This window comes from Phalacrocorax carbo, chromosome 3 (assembly GCF_963921805.1).
Source record: "Phalacrocorax carbo chromosome 3, bPhaCar2.1, whole genome shotgun sequence".
NCBI classification, from domain to species: Eukaryota; Metazoa; Chordata; class Aves; order Suliformes; family Phalacrocoracidae; genus Phalacrocorax; species Phalacrocorax carbo.
The window spans coordinates 18,895,181-18,914,064 of NC_087515.1; the positions used below are offsets into that span (position 1 = coordinate 18,895,181).

Consider the following 18,884-nt stretch of genomic DNA (forward strand, 5'->3'; position numbering starts at 1 on the left):
ACTTGCGTTGGGTAGTAGCTGTATGAATGTAATGCAGTGCTGTGCTGGCAACAGTAGTTGCAGTAGTGTTTTTTGTGTGTTAGTTTTGTAAATGAAAAACATCACATGTCTCAGTTTATTGCTCTTACTGCACACATCAGCTTATTGCAACTTAACATGCAAAGATACCATGATGATTTATGTTGTGTGGGTTTTTTTCCTTGGCATGAGTCTTCATATTAAAGAAGCCACTAGTGCGTGTAGAAAATATAATGTAATATTACTGTATGGGGGTGGTGTGTGTATTAATGAATTCTGTAGTGGCGTGCATCTAATCTGTTTTGGGGTTGGTTGGGGTTTTTTTCTCTTGTTTTGATTTTCTTTGATCAGTAAGCTCCTGGATTGTATTCTAGAAACTGGGTTATGCATGGTGTCAATCTGTGCATGAACTCAACTTAAGCACTAATACTAAATGCAAGATTAAATATATTTGGTTTTGTCCACGTAGCTTGTAAAATGCATATGGGTTCTATTCTGTAAAAACGAATTATTTGAGAAGAATTACAAAGGAAAGAATATGGTCTTGGAAGAACTGTATACATACATAAGTGAACATATTATCTGTACTTGTTATCTCTTGAAGAATGCCCGTTAAAATCTTTTTAATCATTAGCGTTACTACTTAATCTGTCTCAATAGTTCCATTCGTTTGATTGACAATTACCAAATTAATGTGAAAAAGCCAGTTAATGCCATACTCAGCTTCAGGAGTAAAAGCTGTTCCTCATTTAAAATTTTTCCTTAATGATGGAAATATGTTAAATACTGGGGAAGAGATTGCGGGGTGATTGCAGTCTTTGATATTTTTTGTTGTTCTTGTCTCATTGAAAAAGGTTTTGTCATCTCTGCTGGTTCTTCTTCTGCAGATGATAGTACCCCTTGGAAACTTGGAAACACTGAAGGGAACATTTTGGGTCACCAGGGCCTGTCCACTGCGGTTGCAGGCAGCCATGTCATATAATCCTGTCCATAAACTAATTCTACCAAAACAGGACAGCAGTTAGCTTTTGTCCTCAGCACTCTTATGAAGTGCTGTCCTGCAACTTCAGGTTAAAACCATGTTCCGATTTTCAGCCTAAGTGTGCTTGTGACCATTTCATAGGCATTTCTAAGAGTACTTTTCTTTCAGCTGTCAGAAGTGAGCTGCACACCAAGGCAGATTTTAAGAAAACACTGTCAGCTCTGGCTCATTTTTCATCTAAGACAATTAGGCTTTTTAAGACCCATTCTTCCCTGCAGCTTATCACTAAGTTTCTTGGCATGGTGTTTTCTGCACGTAATAGCTGGTATGCAGCTAGTCTCTCTGGACATTAAGAGTTTCAGTCCTGCCAAAGCTTCAAATGGCATGAGATTGTCTTCCCGAAACCACTCAGCAGGCACTTTTTCTTTTTTTCCCCACATAGGGCAGGGTCTTCTAGCAATGTTTAAGTGGTTTGCGTGTTCCTTCCTCACAGCTGCTTGTGGGACAGAGCATACCAGGGCACACTGCACCACGCTGATCCTGCTTTAAGCACGTATCGGCTGGGTTATCTATTTCCTCTTCTGTTTTTCCAAAATGGATAAAAACAAATGCATTTTCGCAAGTTGCTATGTACGTATGCAGAAACATGTTAAAGGACTTCTTTATGAGCAGCCAGTGGCTCCATGTTACTTGCTGTCGATGAAGGTGACTGCACTGCCAAGTCATTGCTTTCTAACTAGAGGTCAAGAGCTTAAATGAAGTTGTGTATAGCAGAAATACACTTGTTCGTACTGTATGTGAGTTATGAATTGGAGAGATGTGAGGTCCTAACCAGAAACAATTTGTTCTACCTGATCCCAAAACTATAGATGGTTGTTCTGATACGAAGAAAGCTTAAACTGTGAATGCATTGAGATTGACTGTCATGGCATTTAGCATGGATTTTATTTTTCTTTACAGTAGTTTTTACAGAGTATGCAGTCTTTGCTGAAAGTAATGCATGGATTTAATTTGAAGGAAGCTTGGGGACAATGACTTCTAGATACAGATTTCTGATTGCAAAAATATTTTTCATCTCCAAAAGGAGTTGAGTACAGCAGAAATTTTGGACCATATACTAATACACACATATATAAAAATATAAAATCTGTGGTCATAACTCAGTGATATTATAACATTTTTTAAAATTCTTTGTCATTTGTGTCTGATATTAGTGTTAATCCAAGGTTTCTTAAAAACAAAATCTGCATCTTTACTGAAATATGTAGTTCACCTAATTGAGGAAGAGCTACACTACTGTATGCTTGCTAACACAGTAATTTTATTTTGATACTTTCAAGGAAATTAAGCACAGCAAAATATCTTTTAAGTACAAATTAGTAAGAAAGAATAAATTTGCAACCTATTTTTCAATGGATGCACTTTAGATTTCTGACTTAAGTGTCTCCTAAATAAATTGGTATTTATTAGTTGTTATCTGTAAGCTTATAAGTACTCAGTTTGTTATTTGCCATTTTATATTTATTATTTTTTATGTACAGGATGTGAATGAAGATCCTGGAGAAGATGTTGCACTTCTCTCCGTTAGTTTTGAGGACGCAGAAGCTACTCAAGTTTTTCCTAAACTGTATCTCTCCCCACGTATTGAACAGTGAGTGAGATAGTTTTTTTTCTGGAGCATTCATTCTATTTCATCTCTGAACTTTTCTGCTTCTTCCTGATACATGTGAGAAATGTTAGCTAGGCAATAGCATTCTATTGCTTTAAGTTGCTTAAAGTCATAATGATTACTGCAAGTGTGTGTGTAGTAGAGAAATGATAGATCTTTCGGCTATTTCCATATCCATGTCTGGATCCATCACATATCGATGAACAAAAGTCATCACTGGTTACATGTGATATTCTTGTGGCATCATAATCTGTGAAAACTATGCTATGATTTCCTGTAGCAGTATATTTTGAGTGCCTCCTATGGTACAGGATACTGGTAGCTTTTTTTGTTGGAGAAGCTTTAATTTTTTTTTTATTTTGTGAAGGTAAGTTCTCTGTATAAGTGTAATAGATTTCAATAAGGTATTGTTGTAGAAGCTAAAGGGCTTTATTAACTGTGTTTTAGGAATTTGCAGCTTCATTTTTTTCAGGAGAATATCCGAATATTTCATTTTAAGATTGTTAAATCTCACTGATCTATTTACCCATTGGCAGACAGATTTGTTAAGAATCAGATATCTACTCCTAAAATGAAAGGGTGAGGATTAGAAATCAGTCTGCTTTCATTAAATTTATCTTCTTCCATTTCTGGAATTAATGTCTTAATGCTCCTCCTTCCCTTCGGTATCTAAGTCTTGTGATGTCTGCGTCAAAAAAGTCTCTTATGTTAGACTGTTTAGGTATACAACAGGTAGCTGGCCTAGCATTGTTTCAGTGATGCTTTGTTTTTCTGGTTAACACTGCAGTGACTTTCCTGTGAACTGGTGATGACTCTTCAGGGTATAGAAGAAAAAGTGGGAAATACTGACTACCATGGTATTACAGCTACGCAGTGATAAAGTTTGTGTGAGTGAAGGAACACGGTATCTTGACATTTTGCTTAACAGGGCCTTGGTCTGGCCAAACTGCTGGATGCAGTTTAAAAAACAAAACCCAAGATTTGATTTAGATAAAGGCATAAGACTTCCCAGATATTTTATTTAAGAAAATGTAGGTTACACACGCACGTGCAAACACACACAATATATTTAGCAGCTTTTACATTTTCATATTTTTATCAATTCACTACTTTTTGTCAACGTTAGTTGACGGAATAATTATAGGCAAACATGTAATTATCCTCCCGTGTTCCAAAGGATTCTTCTGCTCAGCTGCTGTTAAAAGCAAATGGGCTGTCACTAGTTTCCATTGTATTTTCAGCTCTAGTCACATGTTGACTCTTAAGTGTATTTCAGGCCACCCAGGTATGTCTGTCTAAATGACCCATGTGCTAATGAATACATTGCTTATTTCCCCACTTTCAATAGTATCTTTAGAAAGATGTTAGCATCTTGATACCAAGTGGAATAGCAATACAAAAGAACACTTTGTCTTCCTAAAAGTATATGCACTTTCTGTAAGTGCCCTAAAAAATATCTGATTTTAGATGTGTGATGTAGAGAAATACAGCAGAAAGATATTTGGGTGGTGTTAGTACATATCTGACATGTCTGTCATTTTTATGGTTTTTTCATTTATAGCTTATGTAGTCATGTTAAAATCATGCCAGTAAACCCTGGAGTTCCACGCCACACCTTGTCACGTTATCTGTGTATCAAAGTTGAGATACTTCACTCATCTAACTCTGTCTGTCCCCATGCATTTGTAAGGTATTCATCACAGTATACTGGTAACCCATAATACCAGAGCTGTTGCACCTTCCTTTTTTCTGCTGGCTACTTTTGACATGCCATGAAAAAATGTATGGGTATGTTTTCAATGTTTGTTCAATTGTGCTTTAATCACAAAGATATATTTGTCTCTTGTTCTTTCCCCAAACCAATCTCTGCTCTGTTTAGCAGAGGCTGACAGTCTAGATATTTAACTTTCCAGTGTTTGGGAACTGAAGCAACAATGCATACTTCTTCATACTTTTTGCCAAAAGTACAAAAAGCCTCAAGAAGCCCTGAGGATTAGTTTAATGACTTGAGGCCATGGCATGTAACATTTGAATTGTGTTCTGCTTATAAAAGTTCTTTCCTGCTGCTAAAAGTAATTGCATCTACAAAAGCCGTGTAAGCAAATTACCAGTGTATTTTTTTTATGCAGCAGATTTTGAGGTGGAATAAGTAGTAGTTGACAGTTCCCAACATAACATTCCCAAGTACTCCACAAAACAGGAAAAATACCAGATTCCCACAATTATTTTGCTAATACTAAACTCTCTTCACCTTAGGAAGAACGACCAAACAGGAATAGCATTTTACTGACGTATAAAAAAACATTTTCAGATAGAAATGTTTCAGCTTTGTAGAGAAAAAAGAGAGAAAGGCCTGTTTGTGTAATGTGAGTTATCTCCTGCTTTCCCAAGAGGTTTCATTGCTTTTCTGTTCTACCATATAAACATGCATTCCCACATTGCATTTTCTAAAAATGATACATACCCACAGATCTTGTCAGCAAATTTGAGCCCTAGCAATATGAATTTAGTGTGTTTGCTTTGAAGCTTATGGTAAAGCACATTTGCTCTATTTTTAGGTGGATGGTAAACATAATACTTGTAAGACTTTGACTGTTCTTTGTCATAGACTCAGGAATAGAGATTTGCAAAATGAGGGAAATCTCCACTTTTTGTGCTTTGGGGCGAAGATCGGTTGGCTTGAAAAAGCTCACATATTAAAGCAGAGGGTAAAAATGCAGTAGAGAAGTATTGTGGCTCATTTGAGTCAGTATTGGTGTTCCATTGACTTTTGTGGTGGTGTGTCTGGCTGCAAGAGTGTCAAGTTCAGTTCTTACAGTAAAAAAACCAACTCTGCACTTAGGGATGGGAAGTACTCGTGTTAGTTTATAAACATCTCAGCAATAATTATTCATAACTGTACCTGGTTTAATGCTTTCGTTAAAACTTGCTAATTTAAAAACATTACTTTAAATACTAATTGTTCACAACACATTAACAGCAATTTCTAGTTAATGTTTCCTTAATTTGAAATCAATCACTTAAAAAAAGCTTTCATTTTGTAATTTTAAGAATTTTTCTTATTCTTCATTGCACTGCAGATATCTGCAGATATCTGCAATAAGAAGATAGATGCCAATAACAGTCACTTCTAATAATTTCAAAAATTAGATTAAGTTAAAATGAAACGTGGAGTATTTATGATACACGTGTTGTTTAAAAACTACCATCATAACTCTAGTATCATAAAAACAAGTTTCTGCACACTTCTGGAGGAAGTGGTAAGCTGGGCAACCCCACAGACTGACCACCCAGCTTGAGAGGATGGTGCTTGCCAGCATCCGTGTGTGTCCCCAGCTCGTCCTGCTCCTCCTCCCACCGCAGGGCATGGGACTGGCCTCAGGATGCTCTTCACCCCCACTGACAGCTGCTGTGCTTTGGGGAGAGGGTCAGAGAGCTGAGCCGTGTCAGTACCTGAGGCCCCTCGCTCGCTCATCCACCTGACCCCCTCCTGCTAGGTAGGCACAGATGTATTCTGAGGCTGCTTCTGCACGATGAGGAGCTGCTGGGATAGTTACCCCTGTATCTCTGTCGTGTTATTCATAATGTTTCTAAACCTGTTGGTAGAAAGCGTCTTGCTCAAAATTATCTTTCCAGTGAAAGTATACTAGATACTCATATGGAAAGGAAATTTTTAATAAAAATATCCATCATATCTTTGGTTTCTGTTTATTAAAAGTCACTAGACTCTAAATCCAAGGAATCAGTGCAAGACTGAACAGCTGATTTCTATATTGATTCTTAAAATATGTGTCAGTGTACTACATATGAATGTAGATCAGAAGGTTTTGGTTTTGTTTTTTTTTAAATTTAATGTATGTAATTTTTTCCTTCATGAGTCATCCATGCTAAAGGAAATAAAAATGGGTTTGTCTTGGTTCACGTTTTAAGAAAAAAAGATATAAGGGTGGAAGCACTGTTGCTCGGTGAATGCTGTGTTCCCCGGATTCACAGAAATAATCCTGCAATAAACAGTGTTGTCCTGGAGGGCTTTTCTCTGATAAATACGCGGACGTGAATATGCTAAGAAAACCAGCTGTCTGTAGAACTTGTTTTGCTTAAATGGATCAGGCTCCATGCTTTGGGGACTGAAATGGCCATTTTTTACTGGTCTGGGAGCTGTGCCAGAGGGTTATTCGTGACTGAGGGTGGTATGCAGTGTTCAGTGACTGCGTTTAACCTTCTCATATGGGGAGGGGAGAATAACAAGAACCTGGTCTGAACTCTTAGGCTTTGAATGTTTCTGTATGTTTTTCACTGGTGGAAGGAAAAAAAAAAAAAAAAGAAGAGAAAATTAAACACATGTACTTGCTTTAAGGTGTTTCCTGTCTTCGACCTGTCCTTTCTGCTGGGAGTTGGAGGAGGAGAACTGTAGAATATTACCCATTTACTGCCAGGTACTGCCTCTCACTATGTTTGAGATGCAGGGGTGCTGTGAAGGGCTTCACCTTTAAAGTTGGCATGCCGTATGGCTAAGTGCACGTCAGTGGTTGAAGCCTGCTGTTTCAGAATTATTATGAGTACACAGTCTCTAAATGCGTGGTCATGTTTAGGCCATTTTATATGTCTTTGTGGAAGACAGAAGCAAGAAGGTCTTCTGTTTGGCGTATTAAAATGTGCTTATTCATCTGAGTCGATGATTTCAGTAGAATTGTTAGTAGACAGCCAAGACAGTCCATGACTACTTCAAATTCCAGAGCATCTCTGCAGGCATGGGAAGCAGGAATGACGGTTGCTTTGCAGGGCTTTCTCTTCTATGAGCCTAGTTTGGTCATGCGCCTATGCAATGCATGGCCAGTGAGTCAGTGATACCTTCTGCCTGCTGTATGTGCCATGTCCCCGTCATTCAAATCTTCTGAAGGTGTAGCCAGTACCATAACCTGATTACAGTCTGGCTCTGCTTTGCAACTCTTCCTGTGTCCTAAAAATCATCTGTTTTGCTGCAGCCACCTTTTGATAGCCTCTTGACAGCTTCAGAAGAGATCAGGGTAGACTAGGAATGACAGTCAAAACAGATTGACTTGTACTTCTATCCTGGTTGTTCAACTGTACCAGCTGTTCCTTTTTTTTCTGAAGCTGATACAGAGCAATTAGTGAAAATAGTTGTAGAAGAGCTAAGATTATGTGTCCATCATCTAAATGGTGCTTTAATGCTTGGATATGTTAATGCTGTCCTTAAATGGTTCAGTTAGTGAGATTTTTAAGATGGTTTTCTTTCAGGTAAGAGGCTAAGCAATTAGACCTAATCATTGAGGTATGAAATACTCAAGGTAGTTCACTGGCACTGATTTTGTTGCTAGGTGATGAGGTACCAGTTTCTCTGTATAGGAGATAAGGGGCATTTTTTGGTCTGACATATGCTTTGTAGCAATCCAGACCTCAGCGTTGCCTCAAGCCTCAGAGCAGGCACGGTTTGTGTCTTCCTGGAGGTTTTGTCAGGTTTCTCTGAGTGTCAGCCTGTATGCATAAGGTTCTGTAACGTAATGGTAGAGGGAGTATTTTTACATGATATATCAAGTAGTTTATCCCTTAAAGGATTTTCTTGTATAGTAGAAAAAATATGTATAGAAAATTGAATTAATAAGAAATTACAAAAGAAAATGGTAACGTGATTCAAGACAGCCCTCTCTGACTCCCTTCCTCTGCATAATTCTGACTAGAGTGGAATGGTCCACAGAAATTTCAGTTGTTTTAAACACATTTGTTTCCTTAAGATAGAAATCTTTCCATTAAGGTGTTGCATTATTTCACTTGCGTACCTATAGTTTATTTCACGCTGCCCTAATTAAACATACAGTTCTGTTTCATGTTATGTTGTCATATGCTATGAGTATACCAAGTTTCACTGTAATAATCCCTGTTTCGACACAGGCATTTCTAAGTACTCCTGTAAAGCTGTATTCTTCTAAAATACCCTGTGGTATCGCTGCTTCTAGGTGTGTTTACCCTCCTGCAGAGAGTGATAATGGAGGAAAAAGGGAACCAAGTGATTTTTCTTTAGGACATCAGACAGTATTCTTCATAAAGGTGTTCTTGGTTCTTTACTGTTGCCCAAATGTTTAGACTTGTATCTTTGTACAGTGATATTGTCAGAAGCACTTTTAATTAGTCAAAACCAATTCTGGCAATGACATTGAAAATTACTGTCATCTCAGTTACTAGCTAGGCCAGTACTTAGTACTTTTGACATTTTGTTCTGTATTTGCAATAGGGATTTTTTAAAAAAATTATTTTCTTAGATGGTCTTTACTTTGCTGCTGAAATTCAATTTAGTTTTACCAGATCTCTTACTTTTCTTTTGATACATCAAATGTTTTTGTCTTTCCTATTGCCTGCGTTGTTCTTATGGTTTGGGGGTTTGGAGGGTATTTTTATTGGCATTCTGACATCCCTGGTGCAGTACTGAAGTACCTTTCTCAGGTATTTCCCCAAGGTATTAGAGCACACACAGCAGATCTCATCTTCCCTTCCTGAAATGTCTTTGTAGGAGAAAGGAAGCCTGCTGAACAGAATCAATCCATGTTAGTACTGAACTGTCTGTCACAGGTGGCAGCATTTTTTTCATGCCCAAGAATTAATAGGAATCTTTTGGGGTTTTTATGTAGGACCTTTTGTTCTAAAGAACTGTGTGGGACGACTGTAGGGCCAGCTTGAACTCCTTGAAATGTTTTCCATAAAATTTGTTAGGCTGACCAGAGAAATTTGAAACTGAAACAAGTGTCTTTTTAAAATTTTTTAAATTCTATGGCTTGTGGTATGACAGTAATAGACCAAGCAGGAGGGTCTGGTAACTGGGGTTAAATGTTAACCTAAAAAATTCCTAACTAGGTGTTTCTTGAAAATGCAATGAAAAAATCAGGTCCTACATGAATTGTAACATTTCTACATAGGGAAACTTAACTTCGAGTTTGTCTAGGGCTAAGTTAATTGTGGTTTGATGCACAATGTGCTGTCGTTAAATATTTCTTTAAAAAACAACAGCAATTAAATATAGCATTGCTGGGAAATCACAACTGAAGCAGTAGTTTCTCTGTTGTTAAACATGCTTAATTCCACAGACTGTCTCTTTGGAATGAAATAGCTCTTGTATAAGAAAAGTGCTTCAGAGTTACTGACTGCATCAAATTTAAAGATTATCTGACAAGTCTGAGACTTCTGCCAACTATCCTTAAATGTAATCACATGAGCAGGTCATGGAGGGTTTTTCTTTAAGCTCAAAGTTGAACTTTAGCTGTTCAACTGTATCTATTCTAACTGGGTATTAATTACCAAAACTGACAAACAGTATTTACAATGAATTAATTAGAATTTGTATTGGCAGCAAACGCAGTGAGTATAGAAAGGCACGTTTACTCGACAAACCTCAAATTTCCTAGAGTACACTTTGAACCCGCTTTTCTTGCCGCATGGGTATTTTTCCCAGTTCTTGATGTAAATCCAAACCCACCGCTACAGAACACGATATCATCTTTTAACAGAGTACACTCTACTGAAGCTGATTTTTGCATATTTGGGATATGTGGCTTGCTTTCTGAATATGGTGACTAAGTCTTTTTTTTTTGGAGAACTTCACTCTAATTGTGATCTGCACATTATAGTGGTCTGTCTTCAGACTTTTCCTATTTTATTATTTAAAACAGTTAACAAAAAGTCAGCTATTGTTTAATGCTTGCTTTCCAGGTGGTCATGTTCAATAGGTAGAAATCTCTGACCACTTGGAAGTGAAGAGTTAAGGATTTTCAAACAAAACCTCTAAAAAATGTGAAACTCAGAATTAAGTTATATGTGAAAACCTGTTTTGATCGTCTGCTACCACCAATTGGGGAGAGCGGGCAGTACCAACTAAGAGCCACGTCCCTGTTGCTGGCATTTTGTAAGGGAACGCGGTGGCATGGGGAGCGTGGATTGAGAAGGATGGCAGAGGAGCAGCCCTGCAGGGAATCCGATGGGCAGGAGGGAGACTGTAATTGGAGGGATCTTGGCCCTGTTGCCTGTGGGATCAAAAGAAAGGATTGAAGCGTGTCCTTTGGCATTACCAGAGGGCTCATTCCCCGGCCGTCCTGCCTTTTTCCCATAAGCTTCTCAACCCCACAGTAGTACTAGGTACCATCTCTCAGTTTTCTTCTCTTTCTGCCTTCCACTTTCCTGCCAATAATCAATGGAATTTTAAACTTAATGCCTTCTTGAGAGGAGCTTAAATACCTCCCTAATTATCCATTGTAGGAAGATGCCATTTTCCCAAAATAAATCGTGGCTGATTTTTGCAACATGACTGCTGGGTTTCTGGGGGTTTCCTTTTCCCTAATTATTGTCAAGCATGTGATTCATTGTATTGCTGATTTCATTTAACGCATACAAGGCAGTCTCAGTCTGTCCCGCTACTTAACTACACGAGCTACTCAGCTCATGCAAACATTAGCTGAAAACCCGTTTCCTTTCAGCACTTGCACATTGGACCTAACTGGAGAATATGTATAAAAGACATATTCCCAAATGTGAGACTTTTGGTTGAATAATCTTTTCCTAGGTAACAGATTCCCCTTGAGAAATATTGAGAACTTCTTTCCTAGGAACTTCCCTCTGGAGAATCCCCTTAACAAATCACAAGGAATTGCTGAACTGTAAACCCAACACAGGCATCCTGTAACTATTCTGAACTTCAGCTTTCTTTAAATGAAAATGCAGATTGTAGGCAACTTAGAAAAGTCATTCTTTAAAGGGGATGGAGTTGCTGTATTTTGTAGATTTGCTTTTTGAAAAACATGTAAGCTGATCTCTGTAGAAAGCAGAAACAGCCGTAAACATAATTGTGCAGACCAGGGCTTCATGTGAGTCCCGTACATATTGTGTCTTTCATTCCTCTATAATCAGCACTTCTTGAGGACTAGCAGGACCTGCTTAATCTGAAACCTGGAAGAAACACACAGAGGTAGTTAAGAGTTGGTATGGGGCACCTTACATCCAAGGAGTTGCATATTCCTTTTATGTTTAAAGTGCCTTTTTTTTTTTCCCCAGTCAAGAATATTCTTGTACCTGTAGTCCTTTTTTGTACCTCAAATGAGTATTGCTGCACCCTCCTCTCTTTCATCACAAATCTGCTGTCTTCAAGCTGTGACAGGTTACAGCTAATCCATGGGACCCACCTCTGAGGTTTGCATCCTGGTCAAATTCAAAACTGCTGTCAGACGACTTGGATGTTCAACATCCCACTTCCCACCCTGGTTTTCACTGGAAAAAACCCTGAGCGCTTGGATAGAGAGGAACTTGTGTGGTCCAACAGGTCTTTGATCTGGATGATTTAGAGCCAGAACTCTGGTGTACACTGTGAGGCACACCTGCCTTGCACCATTTTGGTTTGTTTGTTTGTTTGTGGGACTTTTTTTGGTGCAGTCATTGATATATTAAGCTAAGAAAATTTGGAAATGCTTATTTAAGACATTTATCAAACATGACATGAGGTAGCAGTGTTTTGAAATCCTTTCATTTCAGTGGGTTTATAAACCATTCCTGTCTCTCATGATTTCTACAAATTAAATGGCCAATGCGTTAACGGGAAAAAAAAATTAGCACTTTTTTATGTATAGTTCGGAAAACATACATGTTTTGACAAATAATATTGTAGAATTTAAGTCACAGATCTCACATATGATGTTTAATATGTGCATGCAGTATGTGTCAAACATCCCACAGAGGAAGATTAATTAAATTTGGCAGGAACTGAAACTTTAGAATATGAAAATGTAGATTCTTTCTAGCTGGATTTTAAAGCTAAATTCTTTGAGTGGTTTCTGGTCAGGGGCCACTGAAAATACACGAGGAGGAAACTTCAGCTATTTAACAATTTCAGTGGACAAAACTCTGTACGTACCAAAGTTGCAGACACCAGAGTGCAAATAGAGCGAAACAATTCTGCTTGCAGATATTTGCTGTTGAAGCCAATAAAAGGGCTGTGCTCTTCTGTGTGGTTTAGTGATGTCAAGCACTACTTGCTGGAGGCAGCTGTGCTACTGCAATGCTTTCCTGACCTTAAATAGCCTATATGCTGGGTAATGCAAGCATTCAAATATAAATACAGGGCACATAAGGACAGAAGGAGGCCAGAAAAGCCATCTAGGCCCCTTCCCTCCCCTGAATTAGTCGGTGTCTTCCTCAGTATTCTCCTCTGGTATTTGTCCAGGATATTTACAAAACCGTTTAGACTAATTGTTCCCTTGTGTTGCCTCAGTACTGTTTATTCCATATGTTAAGTACTGCGTGCAAAGCAGTTCTGCTCTTCAGTGTGGCTGCTGCTTGCTTTCCTTTCCTTTTCCTTTTTTCATGGTTGCCTTTGATAGTAACCCAAACAGCTGTGCAACCTCTGTCTGTTCTGGGCGGTTGTGTGTACCTCAGCAGCAGCAGCCCGCTGCTCTTCCCTGGCCCTCCTCTCTAGGGCAAGTAGGACTTTATAGGACATTTTGTGGAGGGAATTCCTTCAGGTCATGTTTTTGGTCAGCTTCCCAGATATTTTTTGGTCTTTTTTCCTTCTACTCTGTAATGGTAAGATGGCATGTATGTGTAATTACATAGTGATCCTCTTAATTTGTTCCATTGCTCAAAGTTTGTCTGTGTTTCTGTTGTAGCTGTAATGAAGAATGTGTGGCTCACTTCCTACCATCCCAAATCCTGTTTTTCAGTTGGTACTCTTGTTATTGTTCACTTACCTACCACTTCAGTTTCTCTTACTGCCTTCTTTTTATTTTTTCGTTAAGTTCCATCTCTCTTTTCTGGTTTCTGGTTTGGCTGTCTGTTTTTAGCTCTGAACACATCTCTGAAAAAGTTTCATTTTCAAGAAGTGAGCCTCTGGTTTTTTGCACGTCAGGTAGCAGTTTTTCCTGCAGCTGGCACAGAAACTGCAAGGAGAGTTCAATGATGAACGTACATCATGTCAAAGGAAGTCTTGTTGAAAGTTTAGGCATTGTTTAGGCACATCCAGAACAGTCATTTAGCGTTGTCTGTGATTTCAGTGCCTTTGTTCTCTTTATTTTAAAACATTTTAACATTAATGGATTTTTATAACACTCAAAAATGTTTATTATATATTTCTTTTAACATTATGTCTCTTTACAATTAATTGCTTCCATTTAAAAAAGGAGCAAAAACTTCAGGATTTTTATGCAACAGTGAAAGCAAAAAAAATCCATTATACTCTATTTGTCAAAACCTAGATTGCATATAATTGAACAACCTTTTTTCCCCTCCATGACACTATTCTATTTAGAGTATGTGTCTCACCAGTAACACGGATTGTATTTCTCAGTACTATGAATTTCTTTACTGATTTTGTTTTTCTAGTATTATGTTAAAATTGTAGAGTTCATGTCAATTTATAAAATATATCAATTTCCTTAACCTATGATAGCTACAGTGGTTTTGTAGAAAATTCCTTTGCAGAAAACAAGTGGCAGAATTCACATCAGATTCACAGAGCTCTTAGTTGGAAAGGAACTCTGAATCATCCATCCCAGCTTCCTGCTTGGCATGGAGACTACCACCAGCACTGGGTCAGGTTTTGTGTAGCGGGGCCTTTGGCCACATCTTGAATGCTTCCCACAGTGGAGATCCTACCAGCCTCCCACAGGAACCTGTAGCTGCTGTGCTACCCTCCTTAGGGGAGGAGTTCTTCCAGAAGTCCCGTCTGAGCATCCCAAGGCCTCAGTTGTCCCAGTGCTTGAGATGATAAAGGTTCCTCTAGATTGAAGCTGTGCAGTTTGTTGTAGCAGTATTTTACAATGTCATTAATGATATGCCATTTATCATGGTGGTACGGAAGCAAGGTACTCTTCACCCTTGAGCTACCGTTCCATTTCAATTCTGAATCAATAACAGAAGCTATGTTAACACCATTTGCAATCCCCATAAATTAGGCTTTTTTTAGTTAATCTCATTATGCTTCTCCAGCAACACAGAAGGGTGATGTCTTAAAGATACATTGCTAGCTAGGATTTGCTCTGGCTGGAGGTCACGATGAGCTGGTATAAAGTTAAATTAAGTTCCCATCTCACTGCAGACACAGGAAAGGGTTGGCATGGGGAGCGAGGGTATGAGTTTGCTGCATTCTGACAAGCATCACCAATACATGGTCCTTTGGGATTAGCTGGTACATGGCCTAATTTAGAGCAGTGTAGTGCAGTATGGAGCCAAAAATCAAAGAATTTGGGTCAGTCTTATGGGTGGTGGTGTGCCTTGCCACACCAAGGCACATAAGACAGGGAAATCTCTTTTGCTTCATCTTTTTAACTCTGTATACTGAAGGCTTCTGGTCGCTTTTCAATACACAAATACTGATTTGTATTTTCCTTTCTTAAATTTCATATACTATAGCAAAATTTTTAAAAAATACCCTGAAATAGAACCACTAGTCACTAGCAGTGGATGATCTTGGCAATGCAACTGGCACTGCTGAGTACTTTCTACGTAAAACGGAGCACGCTTAAAATGCTAGAAAAAGGATAGATTTACCCTGGGTTTGTTTGTTATACTAATGCTATGAAAGTCAAGCGTTCTATTTTTGTTCATCTACCAATCTGTTCAGCATATTTTGTTTAATAGTTTAATGGTAGAGTCTATATGCAACCACCCATGTTACATCAGACTCTGTGCAACTGGAATGTTGTTTACTTTTCACCAAGGCAACTCCCTGGTTTTTGTTAATTAGTATCTAACAAGGTCTTACAGCTGACTCCCTTTAAAGTCAAGAATATAGGGGTGTTCAGGATTTATAGGCACACTGTGCTGAAGCCTTGTAGCAGCAGTGTGTTTTGTGCAACTAGCCTATTAAAGGAGACAGTTTGGGGTGGGTTTTTTTCGTTTTTATATGTACGTATTTTCTTTTATTCTTCCTCAGTTAACTTGAGCAGGGTATGTTTGTACTGCACGTGCACAGTTCCTTAATACCTGGTGCCATGAAGTTATTTTCTTAAGCAACAGAATGAAACCAAGAAGATTTGTGGGAAAGTCTTCTCCAGCGTAACCCCCCAAGTTCTTTTGGGGACTAAAGAAGAACTCACATTTCTGAGGTGGTTAAATTGGCAGCTGTGGCTTGTGTTTAAAACACAAACTTTGTTGTTGTTGTTGTTTTTGACAACCGTATGACCAACAGGTCGTCCCTCAAATCTCTCAGTTACAACCATACCAGCAGGGATTTTTTTGTTAAATCTTTATGCGTTTTGTCTAGGCTTGATTTGAAATGGTGCAAGGAATAGAGTATACACAATTTTCATAGTGCCATTCCACTGATAAAATGTTTTACTGAATCTGAATATCTGTCTTAATCTGAATATCTGTAAGTTTTTCACAAACTTTAACATGTTTATCTTCTTGGTACCCTCTGGGATAAGTTAGTACCAAATAATGTCAGATGTGTGGATGTATCCTTGTGTGACAGAAAGATTTCATGATTAGGAAACTAGAACCAAATAGAAGCTCAAGGTGATAATCTCAGTCTGTACCAGATAAATGCTGCTAAGCTTAGAAATGTGGTCTCTTTTATAGTCAAATTTTGTACCTAAAATGTCTTCCCACGTAGTGATCCTCCTTAATCACTGCCCTGCTTAAGCTACATAGGCTGTCTTGAGGCTATACTCATTTGGGTGCACTGACATGTGATACAGGTTCCTCTAGCATCTCCACTGATGTCATCTGAGCAGTGTGCTCTGAAGAAAATGGAATTAAAAATACCGTATGTGCAGAAGTACATTTCTTTCCACCATGAAAAAGATATTTTTAATAGCTCAGTGTATTTTTGAGCCTTGACCCTGGCAGAACATCCCAGTAACATAGAGATAAATAGATATTGTAATTGGCAAGCTGATTATAATTGTATGTTAAGGCAAGCAGAAAAGGTCTTTTCATTTAATTCAGTCCTAAAAAACCTGTAAAAATACCGGATTCTATTTTAAGAACAAATAGTAGGTAAATAGTGTTCCACCCAAAATCTGCCAATTACTGATTGTGTTTGTGTTCTCTTGATTTTTTTTTTCTTAAAGTTCCTTTGTTGTAGGAGGACATCTTGGCAGAGCTTCACATATGTGGTTAACTGCTTGCTGAGCCACAAGCAAATAATACTGTACAGTTAAGCATTTCTTCCTGCATCACCAATTTCTATTCTCTTGGGCAACAGGAGTTCAAATCTGGGCAAAGATGACAGGCATAAACCTGTCTGATTGGATTAATAACATAGAAACTGTTGCTAGCCACCGTAGTAATCTTTTAAAGTTGGTCTTGTGGCAAGTTTCTCAACCCAGATTTTAATTTTATTATACCAGCAAATAGATAGAGGAATAACTCCTGAATTCCAAAGGACAAAAGGAGAATCTGTTTCCCATTTTCAGGCTTGGCTGATCAGGATTCTGCTAAAGGAGGTTGGAAAGGGTATCTGAAATGCTGATGGGCAATGGTGATTCAGAGACGGCTTCCAGTATATTGACTGGGGGATTTCTTTTTAAACACTCTATTGTTTTTGCTTGTGTGGCATTTTCAGTCTCCCAGACTACTTTTCTTGGAAATAAGAAGTAGTTCATTTGAGTCGGCATAACTTTTCCAGTCAATGTGTTCGTTCACACCTGGAATAGAGCTGTGAAGTAGAACTGGTTCACTTATCAGTTGGATATTATAATAAAGACAAATGTTTTTTCATAAATTTATTTAATAATAAAATCAGTGCTGCACAGGGAAAGTCATGTTTGTTGTTGTGTGTTGCTAGAGGGTATGACCTCAAATTGTCCCTTTATCATAACCTTGCAAAAAGCTCAAGTAGCATAGTTTTGGTAGTAGGGTCTATATTTTGGGTTGCACCATTAAACTGAATGCATGGGAAAAATCTATCTGTAACCTAAATTTACTTTTCTGTTCCTTTGTAGTTGTGTTGGAATTACAATAATAGCTAACACATGGGAGGGTGAAGTTGTGTTACAGGAACGCATAGGGAGCTCTTGGGAAAGAGTAATTCTGAAATTAAGATTATGATGTTCAAGGTCTTGGCTTATTGTAATTTCTTACACCTACGACATGGCATGAATTCTACTTTAGTTCTTTTCAGAATGCTGCAGTAGCCCTTTATAAGCTCAACTTATAATTTTGTGCACGCAATGTGAGACCTAAATCCTTAGGAAGGAAAAAGACAAGCATCTTTTGGAAATTAATTCGGTCTTTTGGAATTACTCCAGTGTCTGGGCAGTCTTGATATGGTACCCACTGAAGACACTTTCACCTTGATTAGGATAGCAGTCCCCCAAACTGATTTTTGAAACCTCAGAACTGTGGCTATTTTAAACTCTGTTTCATGTTGAAAGTATCCAAAAGATTTGTTAAAGTATAGTACTTATTTGAATTAACTGTTGGAGTAGAAATATCTGTTTCATTTGGATAGCTCTTAGTACCATATGAAAGGTAGGGGGGGTGGAGTATAGGAGTAACAGAAGGGGTTGTTGTGGGGTTTGGTTGTTTTGTGTTTTTTTAGGGTTGTTTTTGGTTTCTAGTTTTGGGTGGTTTTTTTTTAACAGAACTGTAAGTAAAGTTATAAATTGAAAAAAAAACCCAAATGATAAACTATATCTTATGAGTGTATTTTTAATATTCAAGTGCTTCCCTAATTTCTCCAGTGTCTCCAGTGACCTTTCCCTTCCCTCCTTCCCCTCCTTCCTTTTCCACCCTTTCACCCCCCAAATTCTCAAAGTTGCTGCTCTGGGGACATTCCTGGATTTCTGTCTTCTCTGTCACTTGGTTGAAGTGGCATACTCCTCTTGTCTCGCCAGGCCCAGAAGTCTCTTCCTTGTTCTTATAATTAATAGAAATACATTTTTTTAAACATAGTTCTTTTTTTCCCAACTAGTAGCTTTTGCTCTTTTATTCTTCCTCTCCTCCTTCCTTTGAAGTTGTCTGTTTTATGTCCCCTTTAATGTAGATTTACATTGAAAGAAAGATGAAAATTTCTGGCCCTGAAGATCATTCAATAGAACTGAGCAATTCTGGGGATTCCCTGGTAGACAGATGGTAGACTGCTGGATTTTCAAGGCAAAGTATGAAATTTTAAATTAAAATAATTTTTGTATCTTTGGGATCTTGAAGCATCTACCCTGAGTTTTTGAATTGAGAAACAATAGTTTGTAGTCAGCTGTTCTCCAGACTCCCCTTGCTTTT

At 38.1% G+C, this 18,884-nt stretch overlaps 1 protein-coding gene across 4 annotated transcripts in view; it reads left to right on the forward strand.

Annotated features, from left to right (window-relative positions):
* The window catches only part of BABAM2 (BRISC and BRCA1 A complex member 2), a 176,344-nt gene that overhangs the window by 91,541 nt on the left and 65,919 nt on the right, over positions 1 to 18,884 (forward strand). For all 4 annotated transcript variants that reach the window (XM_064446039.1, XM_064446042.1, XM_064446041.1 and 1 more), the window contains exon 7: positions 2,542 to 2,651. In XM_064446039.1, coding sequence (XP_064302109.1) covers positions 2,542 to 2,651 — 110 coding nt within the window. The remainder of the gene's footprint in view (positions 1 to 2,541; positions 2,652 to 18,884) is intronic.